At 57.2% G+C, this 19625-nt stretch overlaps 2 protein-coding genes across 5 annotated transcripts in view; both read left to right on the top strand.

Annotated features, from left to right (window-relative positions):
• Window positions 1–18702, top strand: part of Fbxo31 (F-box protein 31) — a 43819-nt gene extending 25117 nt beyond the window's left edge. For all 4 annotated transcript variants that reach the window (XM_004842759.3, XM_013071462.3, XM_021256632.2 and 1 more), the window contains 5 exons: window positions 292–366; window positions 3678–3787; window positions 3972–4125; window positions 5332–5684; window positions 7439–18702. In XM_004842759.3, coding sequence (XP_004842816.1) covers window positions 292–366; window positions 3678–3787; window positions 3972–4125; window positions 5332–5684; window positions 7439–7661 — 915 coding nt within the window. In that variant the 3' untranslated portion in view covers window positions 7662–18702. The remainder of the gene's footprint in view (window positions 1–291; window positions 367–3677; window positions 3788–3971; window positions 4126–5331; window positions 5685–7438) is intronic.
• The window catches only part of CUNH16orf95 (chromosome unknown C16orf95 homolog), a 49082-nt gene continuing 44841 nt past the window's right edge, over window positions 15385–19625 (top strand). The window contains exon 1 of the mRNA XM_087189966.1: window positions 15385–15401. Within this exon, the coding sequence (XP_087046092.1) occupies window positions 15385–15401 (17 nt within the window). The remainder of the gene's footprint in view (window positions 15402–19625) is intronic.

The following is a 19625-nucleotide window of genomic DNA, read 5'->3' as shown; positions in this document are numbered from 1 at the left end:
CACGGGGGAAGGGTCCTCCTGTCCACTGCCCGTCCTGTGCAGAAGTCTGAAGCACGGTGTGTCGTGTAGCACTGGCTGCCACTCAAGCCCTCCGAGAAGACTTGGGCCTGTCCTGGGGTGCCTGGTGGGGCAGTGCAGAGCGCCCTCCTTTGGACAGTTTGCCAGAACCCCCTTGGGCATCCGTAGATGGGTCTGGTGGGTACAGATGAGGAGGGGACCGTGGCGGTCTGCCGGTCTGTGACTAACCTGCTATTCCTTCTTGTCCTTTTTCCTCCCGTTGTGACACTGAAGATAGTGAAGAAGGATGAGTTCTCCACTAAGTGCAACCAGACGGACCACCACAGGATGTCTGGCGGGAGGCAGGAGGTGAGCCCAGGCCTCCAGGAGGAGGCAGCGCCTGGCCTGGCCTCTCTATGTTGAGCTTGCGTGCTTTCTGATTGCCACTGTGTGACCAGCACACTCAGTTGACATAGCTCAGCCACAGGCTGACCCTTCAGGAGACACACCCGATGGACCTTTTAGAAACAGCGTCATGTGGGTGTGCAGGGACCCTCAGAGTGACTGGAACGAGGGATCCAGAGATGGAGCTGGCACCCAGCTCTACTCTGCCCAGGGGTGCGCACCCAGCTCTCAGGGATGGCTGGCAGTGGCTTCTAAAGCCAAGGTGCAGGAGGAGCCCCTGGGTTCTCCCTTCCTTGGTGGACCTCGTGGTTTAGTGCAGTGGAAACCTGGGTGCCTGGCTTCCTGTTGTGTAAGTAATTTTATGTTGCTTTTAAGTTTTAGAATTTTGAGGGTGTAAGTCATGCTGCCGTTTGAAACTGTTTAGGAGAAACTTGAACTTGGTGTGTACAGGATGCTTGTGGTAGTGTCCGTTTCTTACATTTCTTAGCCGGTTGCTGGGGTTTCTCCTTAAGCCAGAGAACTGCAGGGGGAGCGGAGATAAACAGTGCATGTGCTTCTTGGAATCCTTTGAAGGTAAATGACACGCCAGCTTTCTTAGTGATGCAGCTGAAGGTGGTAAATGGCGGAGATGGTTTTTCTTTGGCAGTTGTGAGTTTAAATGTGACTTTAGGGCCGGGGATTTAGCTCGGTGCCGCCGCCTGCCTCACAAGTGCAAGATCCCGAGTTTGATCCCCGGTACCAAAAAAAAAGACAGTATCTTGTTTACTTTGGGATGGGAAAAAGTTCTTGTGAGCCAGGCATGGTGGAAAAGGCCAGTAATCCCGGCTACTTGGGAGCCTGGGGCAGGAGGATCCCAAGCTTGAGCCCAGCCTGGGCAGCTTTGTGAGCCCTTATCTCAAAAAACAAAAGGGCTTGGGGACTGCAGCGCTGTGAAGGCCCTGGGTTAAGCCCCAGTCCTGAATAAGTTACTCTGGTCTGTGTGTCCAGGCTCTCAGTATCCCCCTCCCCAATTTTTTTTTTTTTTTTTGGAGACAGGTGTTACTGTGTAGTTCAGGCTGGCCTCAAACTCACTATGGAGCCTAGGCTGGCCTTGAACTCTATGACGATCCTCCTGGTTCAGCCTCCCACGTGCTGGAATCACAGGCATGTGCCACCAGGGCTGGCTTCCAGTGTTCCCTTTGAATGCATGCTTGCTCCTACGAGAGGATTTGTAGTGAAGGACCTGGGAGACCTCTGTTCTGAGTCGCTGGGTGTGGTTGGTATTCCTGGTGACTTTGACCTTCATGCCAAGCAAGTAAGGTTTTGACTGCACCCAGGGCGGGGCACCCTCTGGATGGTACTCAGTTGAAGGCGGCTGGCATGGTGATGTTGAAATCTGCTCAGCCCATCCTGTTCTTTTCATTTGTATCTGTTATTTATGTTTGAGTTTTAAAATCTTCGCCGTTTAAGTTCAGCCACATTAATGGAATGTTTAGTTTTGATGGCCCAATTTGTCACATCCTTTGGCTGAGTGGTTGTGTTCTGAAAGGCTTTGGCCCCAGGTCCCGAGCTGGTCTCCTTCCCCTCAAAGCAAAGGATGGGCAGCCTGGTCTGGGGTTTGTTTGCCTCCTGGGTGGTCTCTGTGGCCTCGAGCCACGTCTGGTGTGGTGTGAGGCAGGGGTTGCCGTGTATTCTCCTCCATGTGGTGTCCAGTCGTCTGGGCATCCCTGGGTGAAGACTTGCCTTCCCCAGGGGGGGCTTGGCCACTTGCCTTGAAAATCAGCCAGATCCACAGGGCGATGGCAGTCAGTCTGGTGCTCAGCGCTGGCTGCCGTACAGCGGTGGGAGTGTGACCAGTGCACTGGATTGGCAACTTGGCTGGCGTGAGAGATGCCTGGGAGGATACACTGCTGGGTGGGTGGGTGTGGGTCACGAGGATGTGGCCTCGGGGACACCATCAGGACCTGGCCCCTTGCTCTCTGGCTTTCCTGCTGTCTGCTTCCCGGATGCCATGAGTTGAGTGGCTTTCCCTTGCCACACCCTTCCTCCATGATGTTCCTGCCTGGGAGCCAGCTGACCGTGGACGGGATTCTTTGAAACCATGAGCCAGATACACCTCTCGCTGCAGTTGTGTATGTCTGTTATTAATCACAATGATAGGAAGCTGACCAGCACAGGAAACTGGGAGCAGGTGGGTCTTCTGCTAGTTCTTTGATGTGGAGGCACCTTAGCTTTGATGAAGTAACTGGTTCTCAGGTGTCTAAGATGGTGTGGGAGAGTGGGGGATGGGGAAGAGCTCATGCCATACGTCTGACAGGCCTCGGGGCCTGAGTCTAGGCCCAGCCAGCATCTGCCCTTTGTCCCTATGAATCTCTGACTGTCCCCGGAGCCGCGTGTACTGCTGCCAGCACTGCCTTGTGATTTTCAGAGCGGAAGTCTTACTGTTCCACATACTCTGTGACATTCATTCCCGTCTCAAGCTTTTGGGGATACAGTTAAGAGAATTTTTAAAAATTTTGTTTCCCAGTTTGTGCTACTAGTGCATGAAAACTGAGTTCATTCTGCCTGCGCACCTTGTGACTCTGTCTCTGGAGCAATTCCTGCTCTTTCCTGGAGCAGGGCAGCAAAACGTTAAAGCAGCCGACCGAGTTTCTCTTTTCCTTTGTAAGTTGCTTTTGCCTCTGTTTGTGGAGCTCATTCCAAGCAGTCAGAACTAGCACATCGCAGAGGTTTGGATAAATAGGGTTGATTGTGTAGTCAGGTTGTTAGGCACGGGCATGCTGAGTGTTGTCTGATTGCAAAGCGTGCAGGAGTTCCGAGCACCATAAACCCTCGCTCCCTCGTCACAAGTACATGATCTGATGGAGCGTGCGCCATGGCCGTGGGAGCCCTTGGGCCATTGGAGGCCTCACTCCTCGTGGGAGCCCCTGGGCATGGCCTTGGCAGACTTGCAGGCAGGGCTTCCTGACAGGGATCCCGCTGTGCCCCTGCCTCCCTGGAGCCTGAGCACCAGGCTCGAGCTGTGTGCTGTAGAGCTGGGTCCCTGTAGCTACCTCTTGTCCCCGGTGGACACAGAAGTAGCACCCACGGCTGCCACCCGGCCTTGCCTGGGGGGACCTATTGGGAGTCAGGGCCTGCGCATCCCGGAAGGTGAGGCCCAGGTCTTTGCTCTTCCAGCGGTGCCTCAGCACCGGGGGCCCCTTGGGGGCAGCTGTGCCCACTCACGGATGGGCACTCAGTGTTGTGGCAGCAGCCACCTCTCGCTCCCGTGCGTGACTGTGTGCCCTTCTCTGCAGGAGTTCCGGACGTGGCTGAGGGAGGAGTGGGGCCGCACGCTGGAGGACATTTTCCACGAGCACATGCAGGAGCTCATTCTGATGAAGTTCATCTACACCAGTCAGTACGAGTGAGTTGGGGGCCTGCCGGGCGTGCCCTCCGTCCCGCCCGGGGGCTCCTTTCTGCCTGGGGCCTGGGGCTCTTTCCTGTCCCTGGTGCCGGGCCTGCCTCCTGAGCCCTGTGGGGTGCTGAGCTGGGGTGGGCGGCCGCCTACTCAGCTGAGCAGAGCCCCATGCCCTGCCCACTGCCCACAGCAACTGCCTGACCTACCGCCGGATCTACCTCCCGCCCAGCCGCCCGGACGACCTCATCAAGCCCGGCCTCTTCAAGGGCACCTACGGCAGCCATGGCCTGGAGATTGTGATGCTCAGCTTCCATGGCCACCGCGCCAGGGGCACCAAGATCACGGTGAGCGCCGCCACGCTGTCGCTGTTGCTGTCGCTGCCGCCTGGGGTGCCGAGCGTGTGGGCTCTGTCTCGTCTGTGCAGTCACTGGACTGGGCATTGCGGGTCCCTGTGGCCACAGCCCTGCCAGGGAGCTTGGCGATGCTGACTCTCTGGTCCCCTCTAGCCCTGGTGGCCCAAACTTGTGCTCCGCAAGGTTCCGGGTTTGTGTGCCCCCACGCTGGCCGCATGCCATGCTGAGCCCTGGCCACCCTGCAGGCCCTGGGGTTGGCGTGGACTTGTAGGTGGCCCCTGCCTGCGCGCCTCCCCTTGGGTACCCTGAGCCCAGGCTGTCTGGGGCCTAGGAGAGGCTCCCCAAGCTCCAGGTGACATGGTGTGTGGCTGCCACAGCTGCGATGGTTTGGGCAGCTTGGGAGGGGCTGTTCATGGCTGGCCTGCCGTGAGCTCAGGTGAAGCCCCCTCCTGGCCCCAGCAGGCTGCTCCACGTGGCTGCTCGTGGCCGGGCTTGTGGTCACACCGTACTCCCCTGTCACCCAGCAGGGACTGGTGGTTTCTGGCAGACAGTGCTTGTGGTCCTGGAGGGGCACAGCCTGCTCCTGGAGCCTGGGGCTTCCTCTGCTTTTGGGGAAGCTCCTAGTGCAGCGGCGGGGACCTGTGGCATGTGTGCCGCAGCGGGCCGATGCATCATTGAAAGAGGTTCGCCATCACTGTCCTAATGGAACAGGGCTGGAGCCAGGGCCATGCTTGACATGGTGGGATGCTCCCCACCCCAGGCTTTGGCCCCCTGTGCCCTTGTGAAACTGCAGGGCTGGCACATCCTGGGGTTGGCTTGGGAGCTGTGCTTCCCAGGCATCAAGTCTGGGCTGCCCTTGGGCCTGCTGCCCGGCTCCCAGACCCTGGGACGGTCCTTGGCCAGTTCCCCCGAGGGTCTGAGCACAGGTGTGGATATGTGTGTCACAGCCAGATGCCTAGCAGGCTGCCCGGTCACTGTTCACGCTGCTCCTCAGCACTGCTGTTCCATCTCCAGACCCCATATGGGGCTACCCACTGGTGTGGATGCAAGGGCAGCTGAACCCTGGTTCTGTGGGAATTGCTGCATATCGGAGGCAGAGCCACCGTATGCTCATGGGGCCAGGGCATATTTGGCCTGGAGGTTGTGCAGTGTTTCTGGGTGTCTAAGGGCACTGACTATCACCTGCCTGCTCCTCAGGGTGACCCCAACATCCCTGCCGGGCAGCAGACGGTGGAGGTCGACCTGAGACACCGCATCCAGCTGCCTGACATTGAGAATCTCCGCAACTTCAATGAGCTCTCGCGTATTGTCCTGGAGGTGCGAGAGCAGGTGCGGCAGGAGCAGCAGCAGGAGCCCAGCGAGGGCCCGGCCTTGCCCCAGGAGCAGGCAGCTAGGGAGGCGGACGCAGCGCCCGCTGAGGACAGCAGGAAGCCTGCAGATGGAGCAGCTGCGGCTGAGCAGCTAGCCCAGTCTGGCAAGGGCCAGCCGTTTGTGTTGCCCATGGGCGTGAGCTCGAGGAACGAGGACTATCCCCGCACCTGCCGGATGTGGTGAGGACCACGGCTGGGGGTGGGGCCAGCCTTGGGGGCTTCAGTGTCGTGGGCTGAGTGCCCAGGCAGCGGAGCCAGCAGCACTGTTCCTGGGCTTCACAGCTGCTCCATGGAGGCTCCTGCAGGTGCCTCACGTAGCACGGGCAGTGTAGCTCCCCCTGTGGCTTCCGACCTGTGGCTTCCGAGATGCCTTCCGAGGTATCCAAGTAGAGACAGATGGGCTAACACATGTGCAGCTGAGAGGTGCACAGCGAGGAGCAGGGCCCTCCCCAGGAGCCGCGGCCTGCACCTTGCCCAGGAACGCTGTGGCCGCTGTCGGCTGCTGCTTGTGAGACCCCGGGGTTCTCTGTCCCTCCCTACCCTGTTACTTGGCTGCTGCCTTCGCTGGTGTGGGGAAGGGTGGGCACTCTGCCCCTCCCTCAGGCCGGGGGCTGGGTCGGTGACCTGGCAAAGCCTGCCAGGTGCCAGCTCACCCTCGCTTGACTTTGCTCTTGTGCTGCTGCCTCGGGTCTTGGCCGCCTGCTCTCTGCCTCGGTTCCCTGCACTCTGGGGCCAAAGTTAACTAAAACGGAATGAAATGAAAGGCCCAGTTCCTTGGTTACTCTGGCCACGTTTCAAGTGCTCAATGGCCGCCCTGGCTGATGGCTGCTGTATTGGACAGTGCAGACCTCAGCACTGTACCCCAGTTGAGGCCCAGCCCGTCTGTCTCCTGGCATCACAGGTACCGGCCTCTGTCTTTGTTATCTGTCATTTTCCTTCTACCTCTAGATAGCTGCTGTCCCATGCCTGCAGTGGTCTGTTGGGCACTTTCCAGTAAAGCCACCATTACAGGGTGATGTGTGTCCCATGCCGAGCTCCCGGAGAGGAGCTAGGCAACTGGATCAGGCTTTGGGAGGAAAATACCGTTTTCTTCACATTATGCGAGAACAGGACTGACTTTGGATTCTGCGGAGGGAGGCCGACAAATAAGCGTTCTAGTGTAATTGCAGCTGATGAAAATTTTTGAATGACCATAAAGGAAAACAGCTTTGCTGTTTCTATAAACATTTTACACCCTACAGGACCCTGTGGCCAGCATAGAGCCCACTCGCAGGTCTCATGCATGCTGTGGCTGCCTGGCTGCTGGTCCCCCCTGGTGGAGTGGCAGGACATTTCTCCAGTCCATGAAAGACGTTCCAGTCACTTCCCTGCTACGTTGGGGCCCATGCAGGGAATGCCTGTGGCCCGCTTTCTGAGTGCCAGTCACCAGTGCTCGGCCCACATGGGGCCAGGCATCTCCTTCCCCACCTGAGAAGCCCCTGAACCGCAGGGCTGCTCTCCGTCTCCCACCCTGCGGGGCCTCAACGTGGCTGGCAGGACCGGTGGGGGTCCGTGGGAGATTCCAGGCCAGCCCCTGACTTCTCTACAGCCCGAGTCTCTGTAAGTTCTAGTTAATGCCAGCTGCAGGGAGCATCTCTTACGTGTCTTGTGTTATTCACCGGGGGATACAACAATCCCAGAAATTAAGATCTTTGTAAAAGTGCCACAGGCCTGCTGCGTTCCTAGAGCGGATTCCCCAGTGTGCCTGCCCAGGCTCCTGCCTCAGCTCGGGGAGTTGGTGGATGTGGTCAGCAGGGCCCAGGTCTGCGCAAACCCTGGGCTCTGGCCCATGAGCTTCCCAAGTGGGCCAGACCCAGCCCTGTGCATCCAGGGCACCTGCTGTGCTGGTCTTCAGTCTTGGTCACACCCCTCACGCTGTCCCTCTGTCTCTCCAGTTTTTATGGCACAGGCCTCATTGCCGGCCATGGCTTCACCAGCCCCGAGCGCACTCCGGGCGTCTTTCTCTTGTTCGATGAGGACCGCTTCGGGTTCATCTGGCTGGAGCTGAAGTCCTTCAGCCTGTACAGCCGGGTCCGGGCCTCCTTCCGGCATGCAGACGCACCCTCGCCTCAGGCCTTCGATGAGATGCTCAAGAACATCCAGTCCCTCACTTCCTGACCGCCGCGCCCATGATGGCCAGCCTGGTGCGGCCCTGCTGCCGTGCATGGAAGCAGCACGCACTTTGGAAACGCAGCCTTCTCTCTGGAACGCGCACCCGCTCGCCAGGCCTCGGCCCGGCCCCCGAGATACTTCTTGTATAGCGTGTAGCATATTCCCGTATGTTGTTGGTAGCCGTGAAGGAAAGAGCTGAGCATGTAAAAAAAGGCGAGTGAAGGGACGAGCCAGAATGAATGTGACCTAGAGCAGCGGCTGCAGGACGTAGGGACGGAAGTGGGGAGCTGTGTCCTGGCGAGCTGGGTGTCTTCCAGGTGAAACGACCCTCTTTCGGGGTGGACTGTAGTGTAGCAGCCAGGCACTTCCCCTGAGCAGATGTGGTGCCCTGCTCCACCTGCCCCTCTGGACGAGTGAAACAAGCGGCCATGGCTTGTGAGGGCCCAGGGAGGTGGTGAGGAAAGAGCTCGCCTGGGCAGAGGTGGGAAGGACGGTGTATACAGAGAGGAGCTCCCGGGAGTCGCAGGACGTCAGGCTTGGGGTTACGACCTTGGATAGAGTTCCGTCTGCTGCTGACTTGCTTGGATTTTGGTCGAAGGTATTTCTCCCCATGCTTTCCCCGTCAGTGCGTTGGGCTGGTGGTGTGGGTGGCTAGGGAATGTCACTGCAGACACAGCCAACCTCCAGCGTGGCTCCCTGGGAGCCTGGATGCCAAGGCTCTTCTGAGCCTGCACTGTGCCAGCAGCTGGTTCCAGGTGGGAGTTGTTCTGTGCACACAGCCCACCCTCCCCTCTTGTACCCGCTCTGCGCCCGGCTGCCCGGCACTTGTGGGGTGCCAGTCTCCGGGGCACAGGTCTGGCCCGATGCTGCTTTCATTTCACTGCGTGGTCCACGCAGGTGTAGCTCTCCAGCATGGCCGCACAGGCCCGCTGAAGCCGTTTGCAGGGGAGAGCACAGCCTTCTAGACAGGGGGGCCATGCACGTCCAAGGCCAGGACTGTTCCAGACCTGCCCCTTGGAGACCCCAGTGCCAGTGTTTCTCTGGGCCTCACGTCCCTGCTGTCGGCACCTGCATTTGCAGAGCTCCGTCTAAGGTCCCGCCGATGCCAGTGTCTCTGGAAGGACGGGGACCTCCTGGAATCTGTCGCTCCTCCTGCCCTGCGGCTTGTTCAGCCCTGAGCAGACTCTGGTGCATGCCTCCCCTCTCGGTTGGGGTGCTCGGTGGCTGCTCTGAGCCCCGCTCTGGGCACTCAGGACTTAGCCCTGCCGGTGAGACCCCTGGCAGTTGTGTGCTGCCTTTGCTTAGAGATCAACCAAGGATGTCCCGTGAAATGTTTTTCTGATTAATTTCTCCCTGACTGGGTTAAAAAAAGTTCCCCAGTCCTGGCTTCTGTTCACTGGCAGCTGCTTACTTGGCTCCCAGATGCAGAATTGACCAGCTCTGTGGCGAGGTCCCTGTGTGACACGCTGCCCCGGGAGGTTCCGCTGAGACTCGGGTGAAGAGGCAGAGAGGCAGGTGGAGAAGGAGGGTGCCCTGGACAGAGCAGGGTCATCCAGACACGCAGGGGTCACCCAGACGCGCTGAGAGGACTCCAGCTAAATGTGAGGGCGCCGTCCCAGCTTCTAGCAGTTTTTGCAGGGTTGAGCCTGAAATCTTTGGTCACTTCCTTCCCCGTCTTCACAAGGATGGTTACTGTGACCATGAAGCTGCAAGTTCAGTTGGGTGTGTAGACCGTGGCTCTGTACGTTTCACCACTACCGAAATGAATCCAAGGAAATGCATTTTTTTACCCAGAGCCCGTGGCTTGCTCCGAGGGACCTGTCTCCACCACAGGCGCCTTTAGCATTGTGAAGAGCACACTGATGGACGAGAAGTACTTCTGATTAAAAAATCCTCAGATCTAAACTGTGTAGCCTGCTCCTAGTGTTTGGACATTTAAATGATTTCCTAAATAACCAAGGCTGTGTGAGTGTGGGGCCGTAGGACGATCCCAGGCAGGGCCCGCAGCCAGGCAGGTGAGGTCCAGGCGTCCACACAGCTGGGCCCTGCAGGCCATCAGGCTGCTACAGTCATTCAGAGGACGAGGCTGGGCTTTTTCCATTCTTTTCTTTTTGGTACCAGGGATCAAACTCAGAACCTTCCACTTGCCGGGCTGGCACAGTGCCACTGTGCTACATCCCCAGCCATTTTTTCCATTCGTAAGTGTCCTTGGCTACTTCTTCAGTTACGCAGGAACACTGGACACCAGTGGCTTCCAGCGGATGCCCTGTCACTTCATTCACTGCAGGTGAGGACCCAGAGTGGTTGTTGCCCCAGGTGTGGCGGTGCAGGCCGGCACAGGCCTGTCATCCCAGCCCTGCGAGAGGCGGAGACAGGACTGCAAATTCAAGGCCAGTGACTTAGCCTGAGCCTGTCTCAAAAAATAAAAAAGGGCTAGGGCTGTAGCTCAGAGTGAAGGTCCTGGACTCAGTCCCCCATCGTGAGAAACAGAACAAATGGCTGATGACTCTGATCTTGCTGAAGCAGGTTCCCAGGAAGCGCCTTTGCAGTGCAGTCCCCTCCCCTCCACCCCTCCTGCGCCAGGGCCCACGTGGAGCACAGCTGGGAGCCCGGTGGGCAGATGTAGGGTGGTTTCTGGGCCCTTCTCTCAGGTGAGCGCTGGTGAATGGCTTTTACTTGCCATTTTGCTGCTCTGGGGTTTGGTATAAAATAGCGCATTGCGGTGTGGGGTGCAGGGAAGTGGGGGTTCCCTGCGTCCTGGAAGTGCTCTGCTGTGTGCACATGACTGGCTGAGGACTACAAGCATGAGACTGGGGGTTTTTCTGTCAGGGGTGTGTGTGTTTGCAAGTCTTTGTTTTTAGGGTGTGAGGTGGGCCTGGCAGTATCAGGAGGTGTTGAGCACTCGAGGGTGAGTGGCTTTGGTGGCCTTGTGGTAGCGTTCAGCTCCTCCTTCCTTGCTCCCAACTGGCCCCTTTCTGGCCTTGCGCTGGCTCCCTCTGGCATCAGCCCGGCCCACGCAGTGCTGGCTGTGCGTGACGGTGCTCACGGTCCTCAGGCCTTTACTCTGGGCTGTCCACTCCGCAGCTTCACTGTCCTCTCCTGGGTCCTTCCGTCCTGGACTCCCTGGCACATCCTCCAGGCAGAGGACTGCCAGCATTGGCCTTCCTCTGGCACACTCCCTGCCAGGCTATACCTTTCTTTGCCGAGAAGGGATTGTTGCTGTGACCGAGGTGCAAGGGGCCTCCTGGGCTCTCCGTGGGCAGCCAGCGCTTCTCATACTGCACCTTCACTTTATTGTCCTTAAGCAGCCCAGCCCAGCCTGTTTCTTTGTGGAATCCGGGTCGATGGAGTTTCCGGGTTCCATGTGGTCCTCTTCCTCACAATCACGGGCGCCGAGGACATGGAGCACCCTGATCTGTAATGCAGGATCTGAGCAGAGCAGCCGGTTTCAGACCCCCCTCCCATCCTGACTTTTAACAGTGTTCTCACCTGAGTCACCTGCCTTGAGCAGGACCCCCCAGCCCCCCATCAAGCCCAGTGTTAACACAGCACTCTCTCTGGACTTGATTCACGGCGAAGAGGGTTCTAGCTGGAGTATATGTGCTCAGCAGGAGAAGAGGGGGCGACAGCTCACCCAGTTCCCCTTCTGCTTTGGGAATGCTCTGACATTCACAGCTCGGGGGCCCACACCGCCAGCCTTTGGGGTTGGTGATGAGCAGTGACATTTGATGCTGGCAGGAAGGCACTCGTGCCTGGGGGTCCTACCTGGGTCCCAGGGAGACCAGCTGGGCACGGAGGGTCAGAGGCTGTGATTGCTTCAGCTTGCTTTTACTTTGGGCGGTTGAGTTGTTAGCCTACTTGCAGGAGAGCACATTTTCCCTGTGCGTCTTCAGCCCTTGACTGGGGAGGACAGCGCTTGCAGGTCATCTGGGGCCTGTTCCAGGGCCACTGGGTGGGGAAGCAGCTTCTAAGGTATGCCTGGCACCCGTGTTGTCACCTGGGATGGTGTTCCCTGAGGTGTGCGTGACTGCGTCTCCTCTGAGTCTTAATGAGTCTGATTTGAAGGTGTGTCTCGTGGGGTGTGATTCAGGTGAGGCCCTGGGCGACATGGGCTGTGGGAGGGCTGGACTAGAGCTGTGCTTCCGTGCCATCTCCTGACAAGCGAAGTCTCAGTTCTCCCACGCTGGAGGATGGGGCGTCCAAGTGACTCGCCGGAGCTGGTGGTCGGCTTTGTCCTCTGTCCCGGCCCAGCTGTTCCCTCAGGGCACAGGGAGCCACAGGGGTCCTCCAAGCCAGCCTGAGCTGTTTGAGAGCAGAGTAGGTAAGAGCAGGGATGTGCGGGCAGCCAGCGCACGTGCTGAGGACCTGCTGTGCTTGTCCTCTGTACCAAAGGAGCACGTCTTTGTGACAAATCCCAGTGTTTAACGCACAGTGAAAGTCCCTCAGCTTCTCATCCCAGTCTCCCCATCACTGTTGTGAATTAACGTTGTTGGCCTGGATTTTTTTTTTTTCAAAGTACTGAGGATTGAACCCAGGGCCTTCATAATGGAGCTACACCCCATCCCCTGCCCCTTTAAAAAAAATTGGAGACAGTGGCCTTAAACTTGCAATCTTCCTGCCTCAGCTTTCTGAGTAGTTTTGATTACAGACATCTGCCACAGTGCCCAGAAGCCTGATCGCTAATAAAAAGGGCATTTTCCATGGAGATGCACTGAGACTGTTCCATGGCAGGGGTGGTGGGCTGCTGCCCGGCATTGGCAGTGACACAGGAAAGCGGGATCACAGGTGGGGACAGCTAGGGCCAACTTGAAGACGTAGGCCCCTGGAAGCAGCACCCTGGGCAGCTGGCAGGCAGGGGCCCAGGCTGCTACAGATGCTGCAGACAGGAGGTGGCGGGCGTCCAACAGCTAGCTACCTGTGCAGATAGACATAAGGGCCAGACTGCGCGTACCACAAAAAGTTGAATAAAATGATACACGGTGAGTATTTATGTAAAACACAAAAATGAAACAGTTTTTATCAATTCACATGTCTCTAAAAACACTGGTACCTAGAGGGTAGTGGTCACATCTGGGGGCTGCAGGGCGGAATTGCAGGTATGTGAGGATTTCCTTCAAGAGTTGAAAATGTGATGAGAGCTGAAGTTTTCACGCAGGGACGCTGGCATCTGTCTCCGGCCACTGCGGGTCAGAGGACACCCTGCTCTGTGTGACCATGGAACTGCCCAGTCGCCAGTGCCCAGGCCCGCCCGTGCAGTGCCCCTCAGGGCCAGTACATCGCTGTCTGCTCCCGAGAGCAGGGCCCGTCCCTCGGCAGTGGCACTTGCCTCTACCGTCAACTCTGCTCTGGGGTTCGGGTCTCTCTGTGGGGTCTGGGGGAATCTGTGAAATGTGTGTGTTGTGCTAATGACCAGTGACTGCCAGGTCCCCTGACCACACCAGCTGGGCCTGCTGCTGGGAGCGCAGGAGGCCGGCAGTCAGGATGAGTGGCCATGTTGTGTCACCCTGGGGGCCCGTGCGTCTGATCTGAGTGACTGGTGTTGTCCGGGAGTGCAGGGTGGACCTGTGCCGCTATCCCCACTGTCCTGCTGCAGCTGGGTGAGAGGCAGGTGGCCTCGTTCCTGGGTTCTGTCCAAGGGCAGTGTCCTCGGAGTCTGAACCAGGCCTTCTTTTCCATCTACTGCACAACTCTGATGGGGACGGAAGCCGAGGGAGTGTGGGGTCCCCCAGGGCCCTGTGTCCAACTCCTGTGGGACTGAAGGTCGCGCTGCAGGGGAGCTGAGGAGGGGCTCACAGTTGGTCGCCTGCCACACACAGCCCGCCTCCATCTGGGGCTGTCCCTGAGGACCCGATATTCTGCCCGCTCAGCTGCAGGAGCTGTGTGCCCAGGGTCCTTTGTCTCCGCTGCCTGGGAGAGTCTCTGTAGGGTGACCTCTAGTGGGCACTCAGGATGCAGCAGCAACATGAGAAGGACGAGGACACGCCATCTGGATTGCTGGCGAACTCTGCCGTGTTGGCCTGAACGTCCACACGTGATGCCCGGCAGGCAGCTCTGCGTCCTCCCTGCGACGCTGCTGTCCTGGGGGCACCTGCTCTGCCTCCCTTCGGGAGGGCATGATCACTGCTGCTTTTTCACGCTTCACCTTGACCCAGTCTGAAGGTGCGACCGCACCGAGGACGCCCCCTGCTGGTCTTAACCCAGGATCGGCCTGCACGGCCTCTAAGCAGCCACATCTTGCAGTGACCTGAGGTCCCTGGGACTCCGGAGCGGTTCCCGGCCCTCAGCGCCAGGGAAGCGTTTTCTGGGTGTTCTCCCTGGAACACCTTGGGAGGCGCAGGTTGGTTAAGATCAGCCTCCCTACAGGGAGGAAGCAGCAGCCCAGAGAGGTTGAGTGATGTGCCCAAGGTCACGCAGCCGGGGAGTTTTTCAAAAATACTGCTTGTTTTTGATGTATAATCCACGTCCAGGAAAACGAAACTGGTTTTCTGAGTTGGCGCAGTGTAGGCCAGCAGCACACAGCAGACACGGTGACCCACTCCTTCCCCTCCACCTCATAGCGTTCCTCGTGCCAAGGCCCAGTCCGTGGGCTCAGCGACTGCCCGCCTTCTTGCACCAGCAGTTTTTCAGCCTATTTTCACGATCATCCTTTCCAAGGAGTACTTTGCTCCCCGACCCCGTGGAACTTGAACACCGTGGACACGATGGTTGTGTCGCCCCCTCCATGAGCCTGCGCTTGCCCTGTGGGGTGGCACCTGGCGAGGGGTGGGGTGGGGGTCCCATTGCCTTTCCTCCTGCTTGCTGGCATTGCAGTCTGCTGTCCGGTTGTTTCCGGCGGATGCTTTATGAGCAAAGTCCCTGTGAGCACTCACAGGCACTCTGCAAGGTCGCATGGTAAGCGCGTGGCACAGAAGGGGCCTCCCACCTCACCGCCCTGCCAGGCGCTCACCAGCTGTGCTGTGCCCCAGCCCCACCGGCTGGTGCCGGTGGGGATACTGCGTGACCGTGCCCCTTCCCTCGTGCCTCTCCAGGTGCTCGCTTGCCGCCGTGAATGGCAGATCCCTGATGGAGATGCCAGGGCCAGGGAAGGGGGGGGCACGAGGACATAGCTAGCCAGAGGGTGCCAGCTTGGTGCTCGGGAGGCTGGGGGCCGGCGAGCCAGGGGTGTGTAGGTGGCAGTCCCGAGCCTTTCCCCAGGGTCTGAGCAGCCGACAAGTACTTCTTGCCTGTCCCAAGCCTTGGAGCCCAGCCGGGGTTCTGAGAACTCTTGTTTCATTTGCTCCAGATAGGAAAGAGTCCATTTCCTCACTGTGAACCTCAGGTTATTTCAAGGAGTAGATGAGAGAAAATGCAGAAAGCGTACCTATGAATACTTGGCACCCAAGAAATGATTGCATTTAGCTGTTACCACCTCCACTGCCAGCATCATCTCATTCCCAGCACCACCGGGTTCATCACCTGGCTCGCCCAAAGTCTGCTCCTGGGGACACCTGATATGTGGCCCTTACACAGGAGCTTAGCTGAGGCCTCCTTGAGAAGGTGTAGACCGTGTTCAGGGAGCAGCCTGGCGTCTGGGGAGGAGCGGCCAGGGCAGGGCCGGGTGCAGGAGGGCATCAGTGAGAGTGCGCATGCGCATTTGCAGGATAGACAGGTGCACGGTGTGGGGCTGAGTGCCGCAGGAGACAGGCCTGAGGCGGTGCAGGCGGGTGGGGGGGTGGCCTTGGGCGGGAAGATGCGTGCACAGAGCTGGTGAGGAGCTGTGCTGGCCGGATGTGGGGCGGGGATGAGAAGAGCAGGGCGTCAGGTCCCAGCTCTGACCTGTGCAGCACCCCGCTCCCCTGCCTGCGGAGTCATTGACATCAGTGCTGAGAGCCCCACCTGGGTGCCCGGGTGGCAGACAAGGCACTCATTCTGAGCCTTGTGGCACGTGGCCCTCCTGAAGACCACCGAAGCCACTGCTGCTCGTGACCAGGGACCCAGGAAGCCTGGGACAGAGCAAGACCTAATTTCCATCCTCTCCGCATGCGCCTGGGTCCCTACGCCCTTCCCAGGCTCAGGAGGGGACAGAGGATGCCTGAGGAGGGTGGGTGGCCTAACTGCCATGGAGCTTCTCTCCTTGGTTAGCAGAGTTCCGCAGGGAGCCACGGGTGCAGGACACTCGGTGCGTGGGCGGGCGGGCGGGCAGCCTCTGCTCCCACGGTGCGTCTTGGCGATTTCAGAGAAAGCTCTGGGACATGGTTCTCAGGGCTGTGCAGTGTGGCGGTGACAGGCACTGGGAAGCAGTGCACTGTCTCAGACCCTGGTTGGCTTGTGCAGGCTGTGCCCTTACTGCTCTGAGGTAAGAGGAAGGGGATGGTACCGCATCCCCGCAGACTGCAGGGGCACAAAGTGAAGGAAGACCAGGACGTGATGTGGGTGTCTTATGGCTGGAAGAAGAGAACTGTAAAATGTCACTGTTGGAGAGACGGAGAGAATAAGGGGTGAGGATGACATCAGAGACCCCAAGAAGAAAGGGTAAGGGTTTAAGTCAGCAGAGCTGCACAAAGTGACATCTTTTAGTGGGGATGTCACTGAACACAGGGCAGCAGTCTGGATGACAGTGAGTGTCCTATTGAGGCAGTTCATACAACACAAACCAGCCCAAGTCAGTGACACCTGTGATCGTGACCCAGAATGCTCAGAACTCCAGCCCAGAGAAACCCAAAAAACTGTCTCCAATGAAGGAAATGAGATTTAAAAAGTTATAGTTCTTGGGCCGGGGACTTAGCTCAGTGGTTCTGGTGCCTGCCTCACAAGCCCAAGGTCTGAGTTTGATCCTTGGTACCAAAAATAAAAAAAAGTTCTTAGCTCATTTACTATTCTCATCTGGGTCAAACTAGGCAAGGTTATTCTGGAGTAACAAGCCAACTTCAAAGCCACAGAGGCTGAGTTCTTTTCTGGCTTAGTGACGTGGGTGTCTGCAGTGGCATCTCCAAAGCTGACTGCAGACACAGGTTTGGCAGTCAGGCTCCAGGTGAAGCGCCATGCACGCTCTGGCTCCTCTGCCCCAAGTCTCCTGGACTCTGCCAGTGGGAGGGTCATGCTGGGTGACTCCCCTGTGCTTGTCTACCCACAGGGTCTTGTGGCTGAGTTGACCTTGTTTTGGTGACCAGCCCTGTGGAGTTGGCAGAGGTGCTCCACTTTGCCTTGCCAGTGGACCCCCAAACCCTGCAGATGGGGTTACCCACAGCTCCTCTTTGTCGGGCAGTCTTCATTTGCAGTGGATGCCAGTCTTTTCCTTTCTCCTGGGAGCTTAACTCCTTCAGAAATAAACAGTCTGAAACAAGGCTTGGGGAAGGAGTGTCCCTCCTCTTCCTCTTCCTGCATTTTGGAAACCCCAGATAGAAGCTTGCTGCAGACTCCAGCGACACTGCTGCCGCCTTCCTGCTTGTTTCCTGCCATCTGCCCAGTTTTCCTTAAACAGTTCATTAGCGATTGCTTTAGCAGTGACCGGCATGAGTTCATCTCTGCCCACCAGGTCTCCAAGGGACACTGGTCTTGTCCCTGGATGAACCAGAGCCCCAGCTCTGGACTCTTGTCACGAGCCGGCAGCACAGATAGTGTTTTTAAAAAATCTGACCTAGGCCTTCCATGCAGACTGTCAGAGCAGGGATGGGGAGGGAGTTGTCTGGGTTAGGGTGCCTAAAAGCAGACTTTGAGATGAAGATTTCCAAGTAGTTTATTGGAGAGGGGACCTGAAAGCCAGGTGAGATGAAGAAGGGAACAGCCAGTGCAAAGGCATCAAGAAGGGCAGGAGCGTGGGCACAGGAGCTCAGTCCTGTGGGGGACGCTGGGAGGTGGGTGGTATGGGATGCACCCTGGAGTTACCCCATTTATCCACCTTCCCTGTCGTTGCTGAGGGCTACCTCCATCCAGACGTGAGTCAAGTGACACTGATGTCTGCAAGAAGCCATGGAGCAGTGACGGGTGCTAGGAAGCTTGGTGTGGAGATGAGTGCTGATGGGGGCAGGCTCTGTGAGGGAGGGGCACACTGCTTTTCCTGTGAAGCCCAGCAGCCCGACAGCTCAGGCATCAGCTGTTGCTGCAGGGTAACCACTAGCTGGAGGTACTTATGTGCAAATTCACACACCGAGGTCCTGCTGAGCAGGTCTGGGTGCAGGCCCAGACCCAGGCCAGGGTGTGCTGTGGGAAGCCGAGTGCAAGGTAAATGCAAGCTCCATTTGTGCTCCCAGTGAGGGAGCCTTGGTTGGTGAACAAAATGCACAACTGTGTCCAGGAATCTACAGGGGTTTCTCTCCCGGGACAAGCAACTTCTGTTCACTTGGCTGGAGTCCTCATGACTCTTGGATGCACACAGCCCTCTGCTCTTCCTTCCCCCTACTTGGGGGCTTTGGAAACAAAAGATCTGGAAGAGGAACACTTGGTAGCCACAGGCTTCTCTGGTCCTGCTTCCCTCTTGCGAGGCAGTAAGCCAACTTCACGCTAGTTGCAGGAAGGAAAAATTCAGAGAGAACAAAGAACTGTTCTGCCATACTCACAGGATAAGCTGGCGTGTGCTGAATCCGCACAATGTCCTGGCTCTCTTAAGCAATTTCCATGCTGTCTCACTGGAGCTTCTCAAACATCCTCGGGGGCTGGGGGGGGGTGTAGATCTGTGGTAGACCACTAGTCCGGTGTGTAAGGCTGTGGGTTTCATGCCAGCACAAAACAAAACCCCAAACCACCTTGGGATTAGTTCTCTGATTATCATTATTTTATACACAAATCTGAGGCTCTGACGTTAGGCGACTTGCCTGATATTTGCCTCTGATTCAGAGGCAGTGAGGACTGGGAACCTTCAGAGGCAAGCAGGGTGGAGTGTCCTCTGGAGTAGATTGTCCTTCCTGGTTTTGAATGTCATACATGTGGCCCGAATCCACGTGTGGGCCTGGCTGCTTTACCTCTTCGCTTCATCTGTGTTGCTGTGGCTTGCAGTTGTGCTCTTTCCCCCCACTGTGTTCCTCTTTGTGACTGTACCATCATTTTTTAAATAAAGTTTTTCTTCAAAGGATAGATACGTAGGTCATTTCCAGCTTGGGACTTAGGAAAGCTGCTATTGGTATTTTTGCTCATGGGCTAGTGGACTTAAGCTCTTGTCTTGAGTGGGTGAAGTCAGTGGTTACAGGATATTCCTATGTTTAGGTTTTATAAATACTGCCAACATGGTTGTATTAATTTACTGGGCAATGTACAAGAAGCATTCCAGCTGTCACATCCTTGACAGACTTGGTATTCTCTGTCTTTTTAATTTTAGCCTTTCCTGGGTAGTTAGGGATGGTGATGAAGACCTCTTTACATCAGACAACAAGAGGGTGTCTCAGTGTTGAGGGCCAGAGCTTCCAGGGACATATGAGTCTGTTTTCTGTGCCCTGCTAATCTACTGTCATGTTTCAATGGGCTCAGGAGGAAAACGGAGACACAGAGAAGCCACGTAGACCTCCTGACACCCATGGGTGGCAGTGGGAATATTTAGCACTAAGGCAGGGGTACCTCCAACTCAATGCAGGTGTTGATCAGATGTGCAGTGGCTGGAAGCCCAGCCCCAACAGATCATGATGCTAACATGTAAATAATGGAGCCAAGGAATCCAAGCAGTACCTGGACACATCTTTTGGCCTTCTGACTGGAATGCAGTGCACGGAGGGGCTGCCCATCAGGGCTAGAGCTGCTCATTAACAGTTTTGGCAAATACCAACATTAATGGAGAGTATTAGAGCCACAACCATTTCCAAGAAATACAAACTGCGATTTGAGATCATTTAAAGAACAAAACTGGACAGGCAGAAAGCACCGAGTTTTACTAAAATGTGAAGACATACATCCTGTCTCTACCTTACAACTGCACAAACACACTCGAGGAGGGAGACGAAGGGACAAAGGAAAAACAGGCTAGAGGGCTCTGGGGTCAAAGAGCACCCAGACATCTTAGATGGC

Source organism: Heterocephalus glaber, unplaced genomic scaffold (genome assembly GCF_053883595.1).
Source record: "Heterocephalus glaber isolate CG9 unplaced genomic scaffold, H.glaber_assembly_v1.0 deba00000071, whole genome shotgun sequence".
In the NCBI taxonomy this organism is placed as follows: domain Eukaryota; kingdom Metazoa; phylum Chordata; class Mammalia; order Rodentia; family Bathyergidae; genus Heterocephalus; species Heterocephalus glaber.
This window is presented reverse-complemented; position numbering and strand designations above follow the sequence as displayed.